General features: G+C 38.4%; 1 protein-coding gene across 6 annotated transcripts in view; it reads right to left on the reverse strand.

The window, feature by feature from the left end:
- The window catches only part of CTTNBP2 (cortactin binding protein 2), a 161,876-nt gene that overhangs the window by 65,435 nt on the left and 70,993 nt on the right, over window positions 1–25,448 (reverse strand). For 3 of the 6 annotated variants that reach the window (XR_002317280.2, XM_020911080.2, XM_070468853.1), the window contains exons 4-7: window positions 13,863–15,495; window positions 7,695–7,898; window positions 5,908–6,007; window positions 3,378–3,528 (exon numbers count right to left, since the gene is read on the reverse strand). Coding sequence is in view for 5 of the 6 variants with exons in the window: in XM_020911080.2 (XP_020766739.2) it covers window positions 3,378–3,528; window positions 5,908–6,007; window positions 7,695–7,898; window positions 13,863–15,495 (2,088 nt within the window). In the remaining variant the exon portion in view is untranslated. The other 3 variants (XM_070468847.1, XM_070468859.1, XM_070468861.1) reach the window with 3 other exon arrangements.

Genomic DNA, 25,448 nt, shown 5'->3' on the forward strand with positions numbered 1-25,448 from the left:
ATATTATGAAAGAATGAATTTTAGCATACACATTTTTTAAAATTTATATCCAAGTATAGAACTGAACTGAATCAAGAACAAAAAAGAAATTTATACCTTAAACAAACAAAAAAATGGCCTCAAAGCTTTTTTTACCTTTTTAATTAAATTTTTGATGCAGTGTAACACAAAGATGTAAGTCTCCAAGTCAAATGTGTTCAATAAATTATCACAACATAAAAAAAAAGAAAATTTATATCCAAGTATAATAAACCAGTTCTACTTATAAGGGTAGAGTCCTAATTCTAATCATCTTAAAATTTTATGCCACTGATTCCAGAAGGAAAGATTCTAGATAATATGGAAAAGGCAGACATAAAGGAAAAACAAAGTCAAATAACTTTATGAGATATCTATCAGCCTCATGGACTTCTCTAGGACTGCAGATGGATATTGGTATATGCAAGCTCAGAAAATGTTCCAACTAAACTATTGGGCCCATTCTCTAGAACATATTACTTTGAAGCCCTAGTCATCCACTTAGCTGGTTGCTGGCAACCCACTCCAGTACTCTTGCCTGGAGAATCCCAGGGACGGGGGAGCCTGGTGGGTGGCCGTCTATGTGGTCGCACAGAGTCGGAGGCAACTGAAGCGACTTAGCAGCAGCAGCAGAACAGACTCAGGGTTTTGTTTTGTTTTTTCGGTAGCTGTTCTCAAAGTGTGGTTCCCTGACCAGCACCATCAGCAACACCTGGGAACTTGTTAGAAATGTAAATTGTTGAGCCTCATCCCAGACCTACTGAATCAGAAATCTCAAGGGGTGGGGCCCTGCATTCTGTTTTAACAGTCCTCTGGGCAACTCTGATGCACTAAAGTTTGACAGACTCTCTTCTAAGGAAAAATCTTGATCCCCTCTGTAGTCTCTCATTTTTATATGTAGAGAGGTTTGCCTTCTACTAAGGTATCTATCTTCATTAGATTTTTAAGACTACCATAAAATAATTGATGATTATTTTGATGATATGTATTTTGGTTTCATTTTATTTTCTCTTTAGCCTATTTTTTTTTAATTTGGTTTTTCATACCGCTATACTAAATTTTTTTCAGTGAATAGAATTGATGCTTTTGAACTGTGGTGCTGGAGAAGACTCTTGAAAGTCCCTTGGACTGCAAAGGAGATCAAACAAGTCCATCCTAAAAGAAATCAGTCCTGAATATTCACTGGAAGGACTGATGCTGAAGCCGAAACTCCAGTTCTTTGGCAACCTGATGTGAAGAACTAACTCACAAAAGACCCTGATGCTGGGAAAGACTGAAGGTGGGAGGAGAAGGGGACAACAGAGGGTGAGATGGTTGGATGGCATCACCGACACGATGGACATGAGTCTGAGTAAGCTCCGGGAGTTGGTGATGGACAGGTAAGCCTGGCGAGCTGCAGTCCATGGGGTCGCAGAGTCAGACACGACTGAGTGACTGAACTGGACTGAACTGAACTGACAGTACACTTCAAAAAAAAAAATAATGGTGTAGAAGACAAAGGAAAACAGACAATAAATGTAACAATCTACATTCAGACTGAGTCATCTGATCATTTGCTAAAGTTCTTCCTGAATGTTGTGGCTTTTTCTCTGGTTCTGTACTTCACATAATCAGAATCAACTTGGCTAAGGCAAGACCATGGCTGGCAGCAGCTGGAATATCATATAGTTCTTGGGAGTATTCCAGGCAGGCAAAGTGTTTCATAGCTTGTTCTTTGTTGGGCTGTGGATACCTTTCCTTGGGCATCAACCTTAATTAGGCACTAGAGTGTAAGTGCTCTTGACCTTCCTTATATTACAAAGGCTATGTAATCATTTCAGAAAAACTTAAAATCCTTCATTCCCCTTTGATTTCTTATTAAAAGTTCTGAGAAATAATTAATTATTCCCTTAAGGTCCTTTATCAATTATGCTGTTTATCTCTGTACTTTGGAGCCTCTGTACTTCTAATGATTTCATTCAATTCATCAACAATTAACTTGAGAGCATGGATTGCTCTGTTCTCTAACTTATAGGATGTGACTTTAATTTTTATGTTGCACTACTTATTTTTCATTCAGATAATGATGTAAAATTCATTCCTTTTTCATATATAAGGTAGAATTTTATAATAAGTGTGTGTAATACCACAGATTTCTTAAATATACAAAACAACATGAATAAGAGTAACATTGGACTATTTTCTCAGATTTTCAAAAAATAAATAAAGAGAAAAAAAGCTCTAGCCATAGGACTCATTGGAAAATGTCTATACCTAGCTTATATTACATCCCTGATTATACCATTATTTGTGGGTTTACTTTTGAAAACTTAAGAAAATCCAGTATCTAAGAGTGACCTTAAAATACATAATATACCTTTCTATCCTAGAAAATTTTAAGGGTGATTCCTGTGAAATGGATGCACAGTATAGTCAATTCTCTATTAACAGAAGAAATCCAACGTTCAGATAATCTTTGGCAATTAAGATGTCTACACTTGTCATTCATCATGAATATGCTACAGGGTGGTAATTATTACACTTTTAACATTCTGGGCAACTGCAGGAAAAAAATTCCTGAGCCCAGTGAAGAGTGGGTCCCGTGAACCTGCCAGCCCTTAGATGGGCCCCCACTGAAGACATGCATGTCAGTGTCTGAAGGGCTGATTCTTGGTCTTCAAGTCTATCATGATAGGATGATAACGACCAACTTGGGAGGGCGAATTGAGGAACTTGTTTCAAATGCATTTTTGAGTGCTGAGCCAGAAGTCATATCAAAGGACTCTTCTTGTGAATCAGACTCTAACTTTCTTCAGTTTCTAAATCTGACTTCACCTGTGCACCCTGAACGGGGGTGGCAGGACTGTGTGGGACAGAGTCAACAGCGACCTCAGCCTCTTAGGTCCACACACAGTGCTTCCAGTTCTGAGGCAAATTAGACAATGACCTTGAACTCTGTGAGATACTGCATAATCTTAGCAAAAACCAAGGTCAGCCCTGTGAGGGATAGTGAGCACAAATAACCTTCCTCTAAGTCCTGGCAATGGGCACTGTCTTGCCACAAAACTGCTTCCTGTTCATACACATTACAAATGAGCACTACTGTGGATGATGACAACAACGCAATGACAGCTGACCTTTGTCGACGGCTTACAATTCCCCGGTACTACACCGACTACCTTTAAAAAGAAAGGCTAACTAACAAGCTTCGAATAATCAGATGAGCAGAGGTCAGACCATGAGGATCCAACACATTCAAAGCAAAACAAAACTTTAAACAAAACAAAGCAACCTGTATTTTAACCTATTTTATTTTTTGAACTGCAGAGTTTGCAGACATATTGTAATTAGAGGATAAAATACAAAATACAGGTACTCACTCTGGTTTTTACACTTCGGTCAGTTCCAGCTTCCAACAAGAGTTTAATACATTCTTTATTTCCATTTTTACAGGCCAGGTAGAGAGGTGTCTGTCCTCCATCAGCAGCATGATTAATATTAGCATTATATGCAATTAATAATTCTACACACCTAAACACAACAGTATGATTAATTATGTACAAACTGGGTTTGACGTCTGAAGTACCACCTGACCAAGATGTTAAAAACAGAAAATACTGCTAGAGGAAATCTGCATCTTTATTACATGAATTATTTTATATATATATATATATCTCAATTATTACTGGTCTTACTATATAGATACTATTTTTAACAAGGCTGGAACATATTTTAATTACTCCCATGAAAATTTAAAGTAACAGCTTTGATCAAGGATGAATACCTGGTTTATGACACTTCTCTGTAAACAACCTATAAAAGTAGAGTCCTTGGAATATGTTTAACTGTGCTTGACATATATAATATTTGTGGTTCAAAATAGTTTGAACCTTGAAAAGAGTCAGGCTGCTGAGTCATTCTGAGATTTTCACTTGAGAAAATAATTATAAATAGCGCAGACAGCAGGGCACCATGTGCCTCCACTATAAAAGGCAGTATGGAGACAGAGGAAAGGGCCATCTGGGGGAGAAAAGGCAGCAAAGGCTGTTTTGCCCCCCGAAATGGGGCTAGTTTACAAGGAACAAGACACAGTTAAGCAGAAATACATTGCCCTGAGAATCAGGAAGGACAGCAATGAGGTAAATTCAAGACTTCACGGCACTTAGGAACTAACTACAGTTTGCAAAATTAGATGAGAATAAATTTAGAAAAGAGGAATAAATCATAACCAAATGAAGAAGCAATGCACATCTTTGGTTTTCTGCGCAGAGGCAAGCTTTCTCTTGGCTTCCTTTGGCAACATTTGTTTATACATTAGAAAAAAATAAGTTACATATTGATGTGTATCTCATGTACATTTAAATTAACCAAGCCCCCCTGCATTTCCCCAGGATTCTCCCTTTTTGCAAATCCATCCATGCCTCCATTCCCATGACTGTTACACTATCCAAGCAAGTGGCCCTACAGACTGCCTACTGGCAATAAAGGCAAAAGCAGAGTCCAGAAGAAGAATCTTTCCTGGAGGACTTAGGATACATGCAAAAAGGCAGCAGCAAAATCAATAGCTCTGATCATCAATAATAAATTCAGAGTGATGAGATATATGTTCAACATGCAGGAAAAAAAAACATATATTAAGGATGCATTTTGAACTTTAAAAAATTCATATTTACAAAGAATGACAGTAGTATGAAACTGAAAAACCTTATGTCAAGAATTCTGAGATTTGTTAATTGTTTAATGCTAATTGATGTTTGTTAATGAAACATTTCTATTGGGATGGTAAAAGTTAAAAGTTGAAAACAGCTTTTAGTTGAAAACAGCTTTCATTCTCCATAGACTGTCATTTCAGCACAGGCAAAGAAAGCAATTTAGCTATAGTCTATCAATATTATTAGAATATCACTTGATTACAAAAAGTTATCTCTCTATTCAACTGACTTATTTAAGCAACTGAAGAAATCACTGCTAAACTTATGTATATTTTAATCACAGGCTCTTTTTGATTTTGTGCTCGAACTTCTCTCAGCATGTAAGTTCCTGCTTCAACTTTTTAAAAAAAACGATAAAGCAAGGTGCATACTTGAACCATTTATAATAATAAATAACGTGTATGTGTGTGTGTGTTGAGGTGGTGGAAAATAGTGAAAAATGAAGTGTGTAACAATCCATTACATAACCATATACACAGTCGACTGTCCTTACGTGCAGGTTTCACACCTGCGGGTTCAACCAACCCCAGATGAAAATACTTGGGAAAAAAATCCTAGGAAGTTACAAAAACCAAAACCTGAATTTGCCACATGGTTGCAGCTATTTACATAGCACTTACATTGTATTATAAGTATTATAATAAGTATATTATAAGGTATAATATACTTAATATATTATAAGTATATTATAAGGTATAATATATTATAAGTATATTATACTTATATTATATATAAGTATATTATAAGGTATTATAAGTAACCAGAGATGATTTAAAGTGTACAGGAGGAATGTGCGTAGATTATATGCAAATACTGCAGCATTTTATATAACAGACATAGAGCATTCTCGCACTATGGCATCCGTGGGTGGTCCTGGAACCAATCCCCTACAGACAGGAGGGATGACTTTATGTTGATATGCTAAAAAAAAATCTTCCTCTTTGGAAGCAAGTTCATTCACATGAGGTTTGGAAACAGCATATTCTTCTTCAGTTCCCAATGTACAACTATCTATTATTAAGAAGAGCAAATTTAGGATCCTCCTTTGCATTTAAATTCTCAAAGATGTCTAGTTGAATTCACTTGCCAAAGGATCTTAAGAACTGGTTTACACATTCAGCCAGAACTAAAATATGTGTGCAAATTATAAAGAGGCTCTTTTCATGAGGGGGAAGAAAGGATCAAGAGCATCACTTACTTGAAATGTCCCCGAGCAGCTGCAGCACACAAGGGTGTGAAGCCATTTCTATCAGCAGCATTGACTTGGGCTTCTGCATTCAGCAGCAATCTCACACAGTCTACGGATTTTAATAGAAAGCCACTTTAATTTCCCACTTAGATTCACGATGAGCCAAATTCTATACAGGCCGTAGAGAAATACGAACCCCAAGGGACCTCGCCAATGCACAGCTCATCTGACATTTCTTTCAGGGTCGATGTAAGATTCCACAGGCTATTATGAAGGAAAAGAAGCCTCTTTCCCCCAGGATCATATACCCCAGGACTCATCAACTAAGACAAGGTTTCTTTCATTTTTTTGGGGGGGGGGTGGGGGAGGGGAGAGTGACTGGTGCGTGGAAGGACAGTCATATGTCAGAAAATGTTTTACCAGGTTTTTCCATCAGACAATCCCAGAAAAAAAATGTTACTGGATGGAAAACAAAATTCTTTGGCTAAATTGATATACCATTCTTTGCATTTAAATAGTTAAATTCTTACTTTCTGGTGTTTAATTTAATCCTTAAAATGCTTTCATGTTGTGGTTATCTTAGACTTAACTCCCTGAATGAAAATCAAGGAGAACCTCCAGAAAGTCACCAGACTCAGGCATGAATACCATTTAGAACTCACGTTCCACGTGTTATTTACTAGACTGAATTTCTCTACATTAGAGGAAATTCCCACTGTACTTTGGAAGAAGTACTCCAAAATACTTTTAAAATAATGAGTTCTCATATTGTACTTCTCTAGAATCTTCTATGAAGCCCACTGGAACACACTGAAGCTCTGAACACTTCCAAGGAAGCCACATTATGTGAATTCACCAAGGGTCACATGACTTACATATGCCTACTATCTGACTTTGCATTTGCCATCAGATCATCTCTTTATCTGTACTATTGTTATGTTTTAGTGTATTTGATTATAAGATTTGCTTTTTAAGGAACAAGATTAATCCCCCAACTTCATCAACATGTCGTGTATAGTTGTACAAGCTCTCAGTTCCCTTAAAAAATTCAAATAACTATAAATTGGTTCTAACGACAGAACAATTTCAGACCCATGACCTTTCCTAACTACTAAAACTTTCCCTCACTGCAGCAAATGCTAAAGCCCTACGGCTTTACTCTCACAGACATCAGCCATTTCTAAAAGAAAAATTAGAGCTATTTCATCCTGGCCAAAGCGATCACAGATGGGGGCTTTATTCAAAATGTGTTTTACAGTTCAGTTCAGTTGCTCAGTCGTGTCTGACTCTTTGTGACCCCATGAATCGCAGCACACCAGGTCTCCCTGTCCATCACCAACTCCCAGAGCTTACTCAAACCCATGTCCACCGAGTCAGCGATGCCATCCAACCATCTCATCCTCTGTTGTCCCCTTCTCCTCCTGCCCCCAACCCCTCCCAGCATCAGGGTCTTTTCCAATGAGTCAACTCTTCGCAAGAGGTGGCCAAAGTATTGGAGCTTCAGCTTCAGCATCAGTTACTAGACCCCAAATTTCTAGGCACACAATACATTTTACTGTGCATAAAACAAATACAACTTTTTGCGAGCTGCAAAATTTTACATTGTTACCGATCTGTCCAAATTGGATTTTTAAATGTTTACAAAACTTTAAATCGTGTAAAAAAGTTATTTATTTCACCTCTCAGAGAAAATGTGAAACCTAAATGCAGCTTTTGCTCATAACAATGGTTACAGTGCTTTTAACTCTTCATCCTTTTACAAGAGGGTGATACAGTGAAGAAGGTACCATCTTTACCTGTATGTCCATTCTTAGCAGCAGAATACAAGGCAGAATGGCCATCTTCACAGGAGTAATTAATGTCCAGTCCTTCTTCATTAAGCAGCATTGATAATAAAGTGACATTTCCCTGGGCAGCAGCTTGCTGAAGAAGGGTGGGCCTGCCAGCCAGGGGGGCAGGACCACCACTCATTAGCAAAGGGGTTAGGGAGGGTGACCAGCCTGTGGGTTAAAGTGACCCTAGTTAGAAAGTAGGAGCAAGGATAAGAGACAGATATTAACCATTCCTTTCCAAATTACACACACACACAGACACATGAACACGTACCCCTAGAGGATTATGTGGTTTCTAATATGACCAATCTGTTAATATTTACTTTAGCATAAATCTGTACTGTTATTTCAATCTTATATCTGCTGCTAGTTAAATTAATATACATCATGACAAATTATTTTTAGTTGTCAGTCTTGTACAGATAAGTGTTAAAGTGGTGATTGGTTTCAGGAAACTAAGAAAGCTGTCTTGTTTTAAAAGTTCGAGCTCCTCCTCAGGGTTCCAAAACAAACTGAATTTTAAAACTATGTACAGATTTTCTCAGTTTTGTTATTAACTGAAAGATATCTTTAGGCATAAGATAGAAATAATTCTAAAAAATAGAAAATTTCCTTTTTTCTACAATGTTTCCAAGGTACTTAATTTATAAATTTTACACAAACCATTGAGATGGACCAAATACTGTGAAGGAATATTTGCATTCTTTGAATTCCCTTATTTGGGAAGAAAAATAGTGGGCGGCCAACTACTATTAAGTATTAAGAACTAATAAAGCACAACATATATAGAATATACCAGCACAAATATTCAATACACAATGGAAGACTATATCATCTGGCCATCTTCACATTTTGTACCAAAAACTTTTAATCAGCTAACAAAACAGGACACTCTACCATATAATTTTAACAAAAGTCATAAGAGTTATCATAGTTAGGATTTCTCATCAGTATTTAGCAGCTTTAGAAGAGAATCTGTTAAGTGTGTGAAGTCGGCTGCATATAGCATGGAAAATTTTCTGAATTCTTCCTTGATCAAAAGGCTGTAAAAACAGTAAAGTAAAAATGTTTATTTAATGTAATATATAGGTATTTAGTATATTTTAGGCTTAAATACAGTTAACTTTCAAAATAAGTCACTTTTCCTTCTTCCTTATGGAGCCCCAAAAATCTGAAAGTAAAGTTGATGTGTATATGCGGGTATGTGTACACATATTCACTCCTGGGGTACACTTTCTACATCTGTCTAGTAACAGTCTCTGTAGTAAGATACAATGGTAGATCTTTACTATGCCCTGCATCTTGACTACCTAGGTACCAGGATAATATTCCAAGTACATGGGTGTTATATTAATACAGAATAAAGTTATCATTGAATCTTAAATTACTGGCTTTAAATTATTTAAGTTTTAAAAAGGTGAATATCAAAGTATTCCTCAGAACTTTAAAAATTGTCCGGAAAAACACCAAAGCAGTTTCTACAGATGAAACTGACTGCTTATTAGAAACTGGATATTATATCTTCAATTATCTCTGAGTAATTTATTGCTTTTACTCAGACAATAACAACATAAAATTCAAACGCTTATAAAATCAGATATTTATCTAAACTTTATGATATTTTCCCATTGATATTCATTAGCTCTTCTTACAAAAGTAACATTTTTTACTTCATACTTACAAGAAGGCTCCTCTCTGGTACATTTTACCTTTTGTATTTTCTTAAAAACAAACAAAAAAACAAGCCCACAAAAATTAAATCAGTACTTATTAGAAATGGATGATAAACAGAGAAATTATAAATACCAAGGTATGAAACCTTGACTGCAAAGCAAACACAAAGGCAATTTGAAGGCATTGGCACTGTGCTTCTCTGTGGAATAGGAGGGACTATGGGCCACACTCTTGTTTGTCCCCCACCTTCCTTCCTCCCAACCTCCAACCCCATCCCCTCTCTCTCTTAGTACCTCTAACTCAAACTGGGGGTCAGTGGGGGGGGGAGGGCGGTCATCAGTTCTTGATATCCTTTTAGGAATATTAACAGGTAAACATTAAATAGTTTGCCATTCTTTTGAGTTTTTTTTCATTTTTCTTTTTTTAAGATGATTCCAGCCGTTGGGGACAATTAAAATATAAATATCTTTTAACTTTTTTTTATAGAAATATTCAAGTATGGATATAATTTCCTGGGAAACCTGATTTCTAATGCTAAGCTATCTTAAAGACAAAATATTTTATTCAAAAATTTTCTCAATCTTTAGACCACTCAAGAGTCTTATAGTTCTGTAATATAAAGACTCCAGAAGAATATATATCAATTCTTTTATTTTCTTCTTTTAAATATACCGAAAAAATCTTTACAAATGAAAATCGCTTTATAAATACCAAATATTCTTAAAGTTTAAAAATTCTTAAATGTATTCTTAAGTACATTTTTTATCTCCACTACCATTCCCAATTTTCTCCAGGCTAGGCAAGCTTAAATTACTATAATAAATCCTGTTATAAATATGGGAAAAATAAAACTTCACCATGAGACTTCACTGTTCATTTGAAATTCCCCACAATGATCAAAATTATAATATTTAGTTGACTGGTTAAGTAATGGTTAAGTAATGCCTGAACAGACCTGCACTCATATAGCTACTTTAATGATGGTCATTAAAAAGGTCATTCAGCTCTAGTGTCATATGCAAACATTAGTAAAAGTGAGCATCTTGCAGAACATGCAGTGATGAAGGGAACAGACAGAACATGCAATAGCAGAGGAGTTGAGAACAGCTTCTGGCATCAGCTTCAGAGTGTGGAGAAGGTTAATCTCATTCACGGCTCAGAGGGATCTCCTTTTCTGACTTAGTCTTTAAGCCAATCAAACATGGAGAAGAATTTTTTAAATGCATGTTTACCTATGGAAAAAAATCTGAACCAAATCAAATAAAATGTATCAAACAATTTTTTTAAGAAAAAGGAAAAAAAAAAATTTCCAAGGGTATGGAAACTCAGTTGCCCGGAGTGAGTTTTGGTTTAGGCTTCTATTCATCTAACAATTAATGCATTCGTGTGACAAGTTCAGGAGCAGCAAGAAGTTCTAATCTGTTTGGAACTTTAAATTCTAAAAATTTTGAATTATTTAAATTTTACTTAAATAATAAAAATTTTAACATTTGGCCATAAAGTGTTATTTAAATTTTTACATTTGGCTCTAAAAGGGCTAACTGAGTTAATGTACAAAACAAGTCATCAAAGTGATATCTTTTGTCATTGCAATTCTCTTTAGTGCTTTAACTTAATCATAATCATTTATCATAGATATAAGCTGACATAGAAATGTAGATTTTTAGGGCTTCAAAGATAATGGGATCTAGATTTCCAAGAAGGGAGAGGTAGTGAACTACTACTCAAAAAATTCAACAGGCAAGTTTAACACATCTTTTTGGTTTGGAACTATTATTACTTTTTTGGTTCAGTGCTTGCATTTTTAGATGAAAAAACAAATGACTCAGAATCTGCTCTTTAGGGTAATACCTAGAAAGGAGCAGAAATGGACTAACACTGCCTATTTACACTTAGCCCAGTGCTCTTTTCACCACTGACCCTGGAGCACACATCCACCAGGTATTTGGGAGGTGCACTGTGTCCCTGTTTCCTGCTCTTAGTGATCACAATGACATCAGTAACTGTTTACAAGATGAAAACCCTTCAATGAGCCTATGCTTTGGAGAGGTACATGCTCACCCAGGCAAGGCAGATTAAGAAGCAGGATGGAGGACACTCTGGTGCTTCCCAAGTTGCAATGGGCACGGCAGCCAAAAGGGGGGCATCTAAGTGGAAAAAGAGTTGAAATCTTCTACCTTATTCGCAAAGTTTCAGTTGACCTACATCCACAGCTGAGTTAAACACCCCAACTATGTAACTATAATAACATTTCTATCTCCCCTAGTAGATTGGATGTTCAGCAAATGCCTGCTGATACCAAAACAAATTCCACTGCCTCCTTTTTTCTCCTAATAAACTACATCTTCTAATCAAATGACATGGAGGGCTGTTATGCCACCAAAGGTAACCTTGCAGTGGTCAAACTGCAAAATAAGAGAAGAGAAAATGAGGAACCAGTTTCATGGATCTTCTGTGACTGCTGTCTCTTTGGTTCTACAATTTATTCTCTCTTGCTTTCTACACACAAGCAAGAGCATTTTTTTTTTTTTCTTCAGAGGAGCTATGATTCCTTTATCCAAAATCCTAGACAGGTCATTTTGGTGAATATATAATGGACTAGAATTCTATGACTCTAGAGGTTAACTTACATCCTGCTGACAAAACATTCTTCAGTCATGGATCCTGACGTTAAAGCTTTCCCACTGAAACCAACGGGCTCTAGGAGTTGACCCCTGGAGCACAGTGATGACCCAGGCAGCCACTGGCAGAGCATCAGGGTACAAAGCAAAGACGGCTCTGCATTTTTTAAAAAGTGACAAAACTTATATATCACAGGAAGTGTTTTGTATTTTACAGTCCATGCATTTACGTCAACAGCACTGCCAGGGCTCCAAACATTTTTGGAACTTGTGTTCTGTGAGTACCTTAAGTCCTTACCGCACATTCTCTGATGCTCCTGAATAGTAGCAAAAATTCCTCCTTTGAGGTGGATTTAACTTGCTGGAAAAGGGCCATGAGAAAGGCCACCCAGCTCAATAATACCATTTTGGATTAAAAAATAAGATATCACAAAGCAACACTGAAGTCAACTCTAAAGCAGATTTTCAAAACGCAAGCAGTAATATTACTTCTATTTGTTCATCAGTCATGCTGCTCTAACGTTCTTTGCATGTTACAATATTAAATCCTAACAGCCACATTCCCCAATATGCACAGCATAAGCTCCATATTAAGGATGAGAAAATTTGCTCAGTTCAAGAAAAATCACCCAAAACACAGAGCTGCAAATGCCAGAGCCCAGATTCCAATGCAGACCTAACTAACATCAAACCCATGCAGTTTCCAATTGTGCTCCTTAATGTATGAACCTAACTTCTCAAGGAGCTGACTATTTAGGAGACAGCTTACAACTGGATAAATCAGTCCAGTTACACTGCTCTCACTACCTGATAATTAGCAAGTACAGTGCTACCTTCTTTTCTTATTCCTACGCTTCTCCCTAAATCTTAAAAACAACACAGCTCAAATCCTCCTTGAACTCTTAAAGTTCTCTCTCATTCAGATCCAACAGCCTCTGCTAAACACTAACATCCTGGGATAGGAGAGACCCCTGCAAAGTTTCATCAAAACTATGGCACTATAACATTATTTTACAGCCACTTTTACTTAGTGAAGAACAAATGCCAATAAAAAGCAATGCTTCCTTTAGCACTATAAAACAAAAAGGGAAAAATCTCGTTCTTGATCAACTCGTTGTTCAAGAGTCCCAGATTCAGTGAGTTTATAATCCACATCTGCAATGGAAACCTTCTCCAATACAGCCCACGGGCTGTTACCCATCTGTGCTTAAGTATTAGCTCTAAACAAAGTAAACACCTTTTGAAGTAAATTAAACTTCGAGCAGAGGTTTACAAACACACACACTATTTTTGAGGTTAAGAAAGGCAACACCAAACTGATATTAAAACACAGAATATACAAATTACACAACACCTCTAAGCAATTTGATAATCCAAAGGAGACTGCAGTGTTAATAACTACCCGAATGCATTCTTTCAAATAAGCCATCTCAGAAGGGACAGAATTGAACACATACTGTCTGGAGATGGCGCACTAACAGTGAAGTCTTGTGAGATAAATATTTAATAAGAAGGACAAGTCTTTCCTCCCATGGAAATGCTTCAGTTTCTCTAAATTAATGGTCTCCGTGTGCTCCAAACCACTGCTTTCAGGTTATTTTTAAAAGAAGAAAGCCACTCAGCATAACAAAACCGCAATTCATATATAGCAAGATGAATCACCATACCCTGGAGCCTTTAAAGAAAATCACACAAAAAAAGAGGGGAAAGAAATTGGAAAAAAAAAAGTATCAGATTAAAAAAAAAAAAAAGTTTTAAGGCAATGTGAAGGAAATGAAGGCAAGTGAGAGGACAGGCCACATTCTTAAAGGAGGATATAACATTTGAACCCCTTTACCTGATGCTGTTACCAGGAGGCTGTCAGAGGCACCTGCTCTACGGGATGAGGCATTAACGGGGTGTATGGAAGAGCTAGAGGCAGTGGTGGTGGGGATGACAAGGGACCCTTCTGAACATGCAGACTGGTTCAGTCCAGGGGTTTCAGCAGGCCAGGCACCCACCTGAGATGTGGCCAGGGCTGAAACCGCACAGCCTGCGGGTGCCACAGTTAAATCTATGGATGGTTTTGGTGGCAGCTGAGGGGAGGAAGACTTAGAGAGATTCTCCTCATTCATTACCCTGTTCCCTTGTGGCAAAGTGGAAGGAGGCGAAGCCACAGTTTTGTTATCAGCTTTGATCCCTGTGCTGGAGGCCCTGCTGCTATCCATGATAACCTTGAGTTGGGGGTGCGGTGGAGAAGGAGTTTGGGAGAGCCCTGGCTTTTTTGGAGGGATGGGAGGAGGGTTTCCTCTGTCAACTCGGGCCCCACCAGGAGTCTTTAAACTGGTTCGACCGACCGGGGGGTAGGTGCCAACGTCCCCCGTGGGGGGCGCTCCAGGTCTCGGGGGCGCTCCCGCTGGGGGGCTGGTAAATCTCGACAGTGCTTGGGTCACAGTATTCCGAGCAAGCTGCTTGGCCACTAGGTTGTCACGACTTGTAGGAGAGACATCTCTGGATGGAGGGCTTTGGGTGGTGTTTCCGTTTTGGTCTGGGTCATTAGCATTACTGCCCTGAAATCGAAATCTAGCCGCTTGGATGCGTGGGTTCAGACCCGGGTGCAGAGGCGCGTTGGCACACGGTGAATGTAAACTGTGCGGAGGCGGGGCGGGCGTGTGCCCGGAGGCCGGGGAAACTGTACTGGGTACCGGGGTTGGGCTACTGGTTAGATCTGGTGTTGAGCCGGTGCTTGGTCCATTTTCCTCAATTCTGTTTGCACTTGGAGGTGGGGCAGTGGGCAGAGAGGAGCCTATCAAGTCACCGTGGGAAACCTGCCTCTCGATACCCGGTCTGACCGCGGCGGCACTGGCGCAGGCATTCCCCTTGGCACCGGCGGGGACTGGGGGGCTCCCCGCGGCAGGCTTTACGGGCACGGTCAAAGGCAACTTCTTCACGGGCTCAGCACTCTCTATCACTAGGTCTGTCTGGCACGCAACGGATCTTGTCATTGGTCCTTCTGTTGCCACAGATATGGAGACCGAACGTCTATCTTTCGTCTTCCGGGGGAGGGAGAGGCCGGGTTTGCTGTCATTTCCCCTTTTCAGCTGCTCGATCATCTTCTTCATCTTGTCTATCTCCTCTTTGAGGTCAGCGGTGTGTGCTTCTTCCCGGTGTAGCTTGGCACGAAGCTGTTCCCTCTCTGTGTCAAACTCCGAGAGTTGCTTCTCCATCTGAGCTTCCATCTCTGTGCTTCTTCGTTTCTCCGTGTCGAGTTCCTCCTCTAACGCGCTTGTCTTTTTCTTCTCCTCTTCCAGTTTGGCCATCACCTCTTCCAGCTTCTGCGCCTCCTCTAGGACTTTCCCGGAGAGCTGCTTGCATTCCTTGACCAGCATCAGGACCACGTGCTTGTTCTTGCCTCGCTCCTCCTCCAGGCGGGCAGCCAGCTTCTTGTGCTCCTGCTCAAGTGCTTGGAGCTGAAGCTTTTCCATCTCCAGCTGAAAGAAATGCACAGGACAGCCCTGATTAATAGGCAGAGGATTCTTTCAGCCAAAGATGGGGAGAGATTTGTATTAACTTTGTAACAAGTGTATGGTTTGGGTTAGCTAAAGTGCCACATTTTTTAAATGAGTTGGGAGATGATGGATAATATTTTAGAGACTCATTAAAATGAGAAAATAGATGTTAATGGTTTTATTAAAAAAATCTCAATCATAGCAACAGGAAATTTTTTTTTAATGTAAGTTAACTATAGAAAAGGAGAAGGGTAATCTGATGTTTCAAATCACAACACATAGTTCAGAAAAGTCTGCTTCTGTGAAAACAGAACTCTGGTAGAGAACTTTTTTTTGTTTGTTTAATGCCTTAGAATTACTAATCTTTGAGGCACTGTAAAATGAAAAGTGCTGAAAACAGGATTTCGGTTAAATTCTAAACTATACTTGCTAATCATATTACTTAGTTTTTTTTTTTGGCAATCTACTTTGAGCATACAAGTGAGGATTTGCTGGGAAAATCATGTAAAATCATACATGAAAGTTATTTTAACTCATATATAAGAAATATTAGAAATATAGTCATGGGACTTCCCTGGCTGTCCAATGGTTAGGACTCTGTGCTTCCAGTGCAGGAGGCACAGGTTGCAATAGTAGTGGGGGAACTAAGATCTCAAATGCCATGTGGTGCAACCAAAAAAATAAAAAATATAATCAGTATCAGTGAACCCCAAGTCTGACCTCACCTCTTTCAGTTCCCCTTTGCCCACTTGGGTCCCATGACACTGGTCTCCCTGATGTTTCCTGAACATCATCCTGCCTCAGGGTCTTTGGTCTTGTCTGTCTGCATAGAAATTCCACCATGACCCATCACATAGGGCTCCCGCACTGAGGAGTTTGTGTACTGTGCAAGGGTGGTCGGCTGCAAGGGTGCTCAGATGCTCAGTCACGTCTGATCCTTTGTGACCCTATGGACTGCAGTCCTCCAGACTCCTCTGTCCATGGGATTCTCCATGCAAGAATGCTGGAGTAGTGTGCTGCAAGGGTGAGAGGAACCAAAACCCAGCTCTCACCAGTGTCTGCCCAGGCCTGGGACTCCATCTGCCTGGAAAGAAGAGCATTTTTTTCCTCAGGAGAAGGGTCTGTCTGCTCATTGAGCCACAGATCCTAGGATTTAGGCTTCCCCAAACATTTGCCCAGGTGATCAACACAGAGGAGGAGCTTTTAAAACCCTTTTTACCTCCACAAGGACTTTTCTAATAAGCACCAAGACACCCAATGGCACAAAAGCCTGGCTCTTTCACTCTTCAGCCCTCTGCTCAGCTGTCACCTTCTCAGCAAGGCTGCCCTCACCATCCTGTGGAAGACACTCCTTTCCATCCTTTAGTGAATCACCCTTTGGTTGGCACCTGCCTACCCCCAACTAGAACAGGACTCATGAGGGCAGGGACTCTGTCTTCTTTGCTGCTGTGTCTAAATTAATGAAATTAACACAGTGCATAGAAACACCAATCTTCCAAACAACCGAGGGCCTTTCTGATACACAGATAAAATTCTAACACATTCACCCAGGTTTCTCACTTCTCTCCAGGGAATGCGCCATGAAGTGCTTGTGAGGGATGATCTCAAGCTGGGCTGCAGCAGCCAAGCGGGTCCATGTGCCTTGTCTTCCCAACTAGAGACAATGTCTCCATGGTGGTCCACAAAGGGGCTGACAGTTCATCAAGGTTAAAGCAGATCTACCCGATTGAAGACATGGAAAGGACTCACCCACCCTCAGATGTTAAACACAAATATACTCTCATGAGAGGCAGTAATTATTTAACTTGGCTTTAAGTAATCAATAACAGAGACAGGAAATGCTCGCATGATCCATCAGTTCAGAATGTGTTCCTGTTCCTCGCCATTAAATCCACTACTCCATCCCCCTCAGTCAGACATGAGACCAAAAGCAAAGAATGGCTCACTGCCCAGTGGGCAGTCAGAAGCATTATTCATTTATTTTGGGATCCTTCCTGCTTTGAAGAAGTCACTGAATAGCATTGCAATAGGTCCTATAAAGAGGCATCAGGAATCCAAATAATTCCCCAGGAATAATCAGAGACACTTGTCCACACACATACACTCTATTGTATATGAAATTTGGGGGCTGACTTCATAAGTAGATTAGGTAATATTTGAGGAACAATAGTGCTGTCTGTCCTATACTCGATTTATACCTATATTTTATTCGTCTGGGTGCCTCACAGAAAGTTGAACTTATTAATAGCTAAAGCACTTTTAATTCTTCTAAATGCATCAAAGTAGGTTGCTATGGAAGACATACAGAAAGTTAGAAGTATACAGAAAATATTCAATAGGTTTTGTATTACTGCCCCCCCTTCCAAATTCTTATTAGCAACCAACATAGGAAAAAAGCACAAATCAGGGCAATTGTCATCTTATTTTTAAAATATGATTTTCATAGTCTACCTCTTGATGTGGAAAAAGAAACGTTGTCTTCTAGAATTTAAGGGCTACTTGCACTTTACAGAACAGCCAAATAGTGGCCAAGTTAGTGATTTCCCTGATGCGGTCCAGTGAATCAGTGTCAGGATCCTGGCACTCATTTACGGCTCCAACTGTCTCAAGTTTTCCTCACCACACCACACATGGAGCCCATGGTATTTCTATACTGGGTCATCTCATTTTATTTTTGAAACAACTTTCATCGCTTACATTTTAGAATCAAATTAAACAGACTTCCAACTCAACTAATCTCAGGTATCTAAACAGAAAACTATACTTCTAGAAAAGCAGCCATTATTCTTTTTTTTTTATCTCTGTTCTTCCATCATTCGTGCCTTATAAATCCTATCTCAGACAAACATGAATCTTTTAATCTCACTACAGAGAGCAGAGCAGAGAGAAAATCACATAATTGATGCACCTACTACACATGGCTCCCAACTCAATTGAGCTCTGAGCCCCAATCATCAATCACTCTACCTAACTCTGTTTAGCTTCCTCTATCATTTACTATTTCAGAGAATATTTAAACCTCTGTCACTCTCCCTAATACTTCACCCAATGACACCTCAAGTGACTCTCAGTCTCCCCTAACAGACTCTTTGATCAAGAAAATTCAAACTAACTCATTCCCCTGCACATCCTGTCTCCTCCCTTAAGCTTTTTATGGCCATATCAATCCATTCATCCCTCCCTTCACTCTAAGGGAAAGATGTTTCCAACTCCTGAAGGTCAGACTTTCTTTAACAATTAACTTCATTATTCCTGTCACCTCTGACTTGCTCCATTAGTGATCACACTGCTCTGTATAAGCATTAAACACCCCCTTCTCTATCTGCTCCTTCCAATAAGCATGTAAATGTACTCCAAAACTCAAAAAATAATTTTTATATTTAAAAAATGTCCTTGACTATCCTGACCCAAAGATAAAGTTCTTGTGTTTTAAAGAGTAAGAAGTATAGTTATAGCATGCGTGCATGCTCAATCATGTCTGAGTCTTCGTAATCCCACGGGCTGTAGTCCACCAGGCTCTCTGTCCATGGAACTCTTCAGGCAAGAATACTGGAGTGGGTTACTATTTCCTACTTCAGGGGACCTTCCTGACCCAGGGACTGAACTTGCATTTCTTGTATCTCCTGCATTGGAAAGCTGATTCTTTATCACTGTGCTACCTGGGAAGCCAAGAAGTACGATAAAAGTTCTAATCCCAATTTCTTGACTGTGTAACCTTGGTAAGTTTCCCCTGTAAAGGAGGGTTCTCTTAAATGCACAAGAGAGCAACAATAGTGATTATATTACAGGATTAAACAAGGCAACATGTGTATTTACCATTGTGTGTAGCACTAAAAAATGTTAGCTTTGTGCTATTTTGAAATGTCGGTTTTGCTCAGTGTTTTCCCTGTGAAAACACATTTACATGCAAACAAAGAGCTAGAGAATTGACTGTACTAAACACACAGATGATGTCTTTATAAGTCAGACAGGAATTACAACAATACAAAGTACATCAGAGAAAGTTTCACTATTAGTAATGGTGAAACAACTTTTATTAGACTATCTACTCATGCAGATAATAATGATAAACTCTTGAACCAATATTAAGAAAATACCTGCTTGGAGGCTCTGGAGAGCAATAAAACTGACAGAAATAGGAGAGGAGTGCACCCTCCCATTAGAAAGAAACCAACAGCATTGGATGAGATTTGCCCTTGGACAGCTTTTCAAGTGAGGGCTATTCCCTGTCCTGACAGCACTGGCAACAAGAGCTCAAGCACAAAGTATCCCTTATGCTGGCCTGAGGAACCAGAGGAGGAAATGAAGGCTGCTGCAACTAACCTCACCAGTGTCACTGGTAGACTCTTGAATTACACATTTGTATGAGAGAGTCCAGGCTTCCCAGGTGGCACTACTGGTAAAGATCCTGCCTGCTAATGCAGGAGATGCAAGAGACACGGGCTTGATTCCTGGGCTGGGAAGATCCCCAGGAGGAGGGCATGGCAATCTACTCCAGTACTCTTGTCTGGAGAATCCAATGAACAGTGGAGCCTGGCTGCTACGGTCCACGGGGTCACAAAGAGTTGGACATGACTTGGCATGCAAGCACAGGAGACAGTCCACACTTAACCACAGAGGTTACCACTGAGCAACGAGCAGAAATGAGCACACATTTTAGTTATTGCCAACTGCAAAAAGTCAGATTTTGGACTATGAATCTAATCATGTTAACTACTTACTACTTACACTCTTTGGAAGATACCAGAATCCATAGTCTCTGTACCACATCATCCATAATGTCTAGTATGCAATAAAAAATTATTGGACATGCAAAAAAAAGTTTTAAGTGATCCACAAGATAAATGTACTCAAATAGAAACTGAGCTTAAGGTGCCTTCTACTGGAATTAGCAGACAAGAACCCTAAAGCAGCCATTTTCAAAGAAAACACAGTCCTGGTGAGGGAACAAAATGGGAGTCTTGGCATAGGAATGGAAACTAGAAACAAATGGAAAATGTATAAAAGAATAATATCTAAAATGGAAAAATATGTCTTAATGAGCTTAATATAAGATTTGAAAGAGGAAAACTAAAAAAGCAAAGAAAAAACCAATGGATATGAAAACAGAGCAAAAGGAAGTATCCAATTTGAGAAACAGTAAAAGCAAACTGAAAAAGTGAAGAGCATCTCACTGGAGGACAATATAAAGTGGTCTAAATTCCACATAACTGAATTTCCAAAAAGAGAAGAAAGAGAATGTGGAAGAAAAATATATTAAAAGAAAATATGGCCCAAATTCACAAATTTGGTTAAAAATATATATATATATCTCTAGGAAGCTCAGAAATCCCAAAGCAGGATAAATATAAAGAAAACCATAACTAGGCACATCATAGTAAAGCTGATGAAAGCAAAGCTAACAAATAACCTTGAAGCAGCCAGAGAAAAACACCCATTACAAACAGAGAAACTACATTATAGATGATGGCTGAATCATTCTCTAAAACACATGAAGTGAGAACGGACAGAAGGGAAAAATAAATTTCTAATAACAATCATATCTTGTAAAGATCTAGACTGAAATATCAGCAAGAATACAGTAGCTCTGGATAACACTATGAAAAACACCTGGCCTGACGGATGCTGTGGAACAGAATACCCAAGGACTATAGATGACACACTTGTTGCGCTATTAAAAACCAACAAAAAATTACAAGACTAAAGTCTTACAGAATATGTTCTCTGACCACAGTAGAATTAAATTATAAATCACAATAAGATATTAATAACACCCCCAAATTCAAAATTAAAACATACTTCTAAATAGTACAGAAGTTTAAGAAGAAATCATAAGGGAAATTACAAAACATTTAAGCTAATTAAAAATAAAAATAATATATCAAAGTTTGTTGGATGCAGTGAAAAAGGAGTACTCAAAGGCAGATAAAGCAGAGAATACATAGAAAATTACATTGATAATTGCTTTAGAAGAGTTGTCTCCCAAAGAAGACACACAGATGTCTAACAAGCACATGAAAAGATGCTTGTTACTGCTAATTACTAGGGAAATGCAAATCAAAATAACAATGAGGTACCACCTCACACCAGTTAGAATGGCCACTGGTAAAAAAAATCTACAAATAATAAACACTAAAAAGGGTGTAGAGAAAAGGGAACCCTCTTACACTGTTGGTAGGAATGTAAATTGGTGCAGTTACTATAGAACACTATGGAGGTTCCTCAAAAAACTACAAAAAAGAGTTGCCATATGATCCAGCAATCCCACTCCTGGGCATATACCCAGACAAAACTTACTCAAAAAGATACATGCACCTTTAAATTCACAGCTGCATTGTTTACAAAAGCCAGGATATGGAAGCAGCCTAAATGTCCACTGACAGATGACTGGATAGAGAAGATGTGGTACATATACACAATGGAATATTACTCAGTCATTTAAAAGAATTAAACAGCAACATGGATGGATGGACCTACAGATTATCATATTAAGTTAAGGAAGTCAGAAAAGAAAAGACAAATACAATATGATATCACTTACATGTGGAATCTAAAGTATGACACAAATGAACCTATCTACAAAACAAACAGACCCAGACACAGAGAACAGGCATGCTTGCCAAGGAGGGAGGAGGGGAGGATAGGGAGTGTGGCCTTAGCAGATATAAATTATTATATATAGGATGAATAAACAAATTCCTATTGTACAGCACAAGGAACTATATTCAATATCTTGTGGCAAAATCATAATGGAAAAGCATATGAAAATGAATATATAAATGTATAACTGAGTTACTTTGCTAATAGAGCAGAAATTAAACACAATATTGTAAGTCACCTATACTTCAGTAAAATTTTTTTTAAAGTTTTATCTCAAATTAATCATCTAAGTGTTACCTTAAAAAGTTAGGAAAAGTTAAGCAAACAGAATACAAAGTGAAAAGAAAGAAATAACAAAGTTAAGAAATAGCAAAGGTAAGAAATCAATGAAAATACAAGAGACAACAAACGATAGAGAAATTTACAAAGCCGAAAGTTGGTTTTAATCTAAAATGTCATTAACATTGTTAAAAAACAGATTAAGAAGCAGATATAAAAAAACACAAATAGCAGGAATAAAGGATGGGGTATCACTATGAAATGAATATTAAAAAGATAATGATGAAAACCCTTGTGTCAAAACATTCAACAAATCAAATTCCTCTGAAGCATATAACTTTCAGAACTGATATAAAGAATGGAATAGCTTTATATTTTCAAGAGAAACTGAATTCACAAATAACAATTTTCCCCTAAAGAAAACCTTCAGCTCATATGATTTACTAGTAACTTCAACCGAACATCAAAACCAAACTTATGTATACTCTTTCAAAAAAGAGAAGGCAATACTTCCAATTTCCTTTATGAATCCAGAATTACTTTCATATCAAAACAATTATTTTAAAAATCACAGAAAAATTACCACTCATGAACACAGACACAAAACTCCACAACAAGATACAGGCAAACTGAATCCAGTAATATTTAAAAAGAATGATAAAAGGTTACCACTGAAGGTAACTACAGGAATCCAAGTTGGTTTAATATTTGAAAATAGTAAGATTCATCGCATTAACAAAATAAGGAGAAAAATCATGACCACAGCCATAGATGCCAGATAAACCATTTTACAAAATTCAAAACCCATTTGTGATAAAAACTACTCAATAAAGAATAGAATGAAACCTCAATGAGATAAAAGGCATCTATAAAAAAGCATAGTTAGCATCATACTTAACCATGAAACAACCTGTTTTCTCCCTAAGGAAAGGAAAGGCCTTTGAAGTCTTCACTCACTGCTTCTAATCAACATTGTTCTGATGGCTCTGGTCATTGAGATGATGGGAAAAGAGAAGGGGAAGGCAGGCAGGCAATTTGGAAAGGAAGAATTAAAATGGGTTTTATGCACAGATAACATGCTTGTTTGCCTACAAAATCATATAAAATATACACAACAACTGCTAAATCTAATAAGCAAGTTTAGCAAGATCACAGGATACAATGTCAACATACAAAAATCAACTGAGTACCTGCACACTAGCAACAAATGTTTGGCAAAAATAATGTGTTTATTATAGCACTGAATATTTAGAAATAAGCCTAGCAAAAGACATTTAAGACTACTAAACAAAAACCAATAAAACACTGCTAAAAGAAACCATAAAGACCTCAACAAATCAAGAGAAATACTATAATCATGGATTGGAAGACTCAATATTGTTAAAGATGTCAATTCTCAACACATTTAAAGATCAATGAAATTTCATCCCTGAAAACTTTCAAAGAAAACTTTCACGGAAATGCAAACAATCTAGAACAGAAAAGACAATTTTCATAAATAAAAACAAAGTTGAAAGACTTACGGTTTGTACACAGAAGGCTCATTATTTAATTGCAGTCATCTTTTTTACCTAAAGTTGCAATACAGAGATAAGACTAATCCACGATAAAAAAAAAAAAAAATCAGATTGGAGTGTTCAGTGGCTGCCTGAAGTGGTGGAGACAATTATTGAGAAGATACTCCAGGAAACTTTCAGTGCTAATGGAAATATTTTCTATCTTGTAAGAAGTACAGGTTACACAAGTATATGCATTTTGAAAACATCGATTTGTGCACTTATGCAAGTTTTACTTTAAGGTGAGATTTAATGTAAATATCTCTTTAAAAGTGATAAGCAGTAGTGAATGTCAGGTTTGCATTTTTGCTTTTTTACAGTGCGATGGGTCTGGTCTGTGTCATGCTGTGCTTAGCCACTGTCACGTCTGACTCTTCACAACTCCCTGGACCAGAGCCCTTAAGGCTCCTCTATCCATGGGGATTCTCCAGGCAAGAATACTGAAGGGGGTTACCATGCCCTCCTCCAGGGCATCTCCCCAACCCAGGGATCAAACTCAGGTCTCTCAGATTCTTCACAGTCTGAGTCGCCAAGGAAGCCCAAGCATGCTGGAGTGGGCAGCCTATCCCTTCTCCAGGGGATCTTCCTGACCCAGGAGTCGAACCAGTCGACTGCATTGCAGTCTTATCCTTTACCAGTCAAGGTACCAGGGAAGCCCAATGTGTTCTACGCTGCAGTAAATGAGTAATATATTGAAGTATGATAGCTGACAGCTTTCTCAGTGTAGGAGAAGTTAGTTCTAAATAAAGGATAAGAATGTACCCTATGGTTTTGGATTAAAATCAGAGGTGTCAATATAAGTATGAACTCACTATAGATAAATAAAGATACAGATATGTGTGTATATAAAATGTTTGTGAATATGATAAGTATGCATAAGTTCCTAGCTCTAGATTCATTTCTACTTTCCATTAGAAAGGAATGAAAAAAAACAGCTTCTGTATATAATAGCTAATCCCAGGGGTTGGGTTAAGAAAAGTATATAATGAGCCTGTAAGAAAAAAAAAATCATTCTGTAATAAGAACGTGCTGTAGGAATTATGGGAATATATCAAAAGGAGTAGCTTAAAAGGGCTCTCAGAGGCCAAATCTGGGACAGTTATGAGCAGTGATCCAGGGGCTGTGGACCTGATGGTTAGGGGTAGGAACAGACTCCCCCCTGACTCAACTGCACTCTATTGTGATTATGAAGGAACCATGCTCTTTGTGCATAAAGATTACTGAGTTCCAGTTGATTCTGCTCTGCTATTGTCCAATTTATATCTACTCACAACCACTTTCTAATGGCTCATGGAGCATATCACCAAAGCCTTTTGCAAAAAGCAGTAGGTTGTGTGGAAGAGCTTAGGAGAGCCAACACAGCTTCACTGGTAGTGAGAAAGTGGGTGGTTCCTCCAAGAATAGCACCCAGACTGGGAGCCATGAATGAAGAGGCACCAAACAACTGTTTTTCCAGAATGAAAGGGAAAACTATGTAGGAGGGAGCAGAACAGCAATGTA

Source organism: Odocoileus virginianus, chromosome 1 (genome assembly GCF_023699985.2).
Source record: "Odocoileus virginianus isolate 20LAN1187 ecotype Illinois chromosome 1, Ovbor_1.2, whole genome shotgun sequence".
Lineage (NCBI taxonomy): Eukaryota > Metazoa > Chordata > Mammalia > Artiodactyla > Cervidae > Odocoileus > Odocoileus virginianus.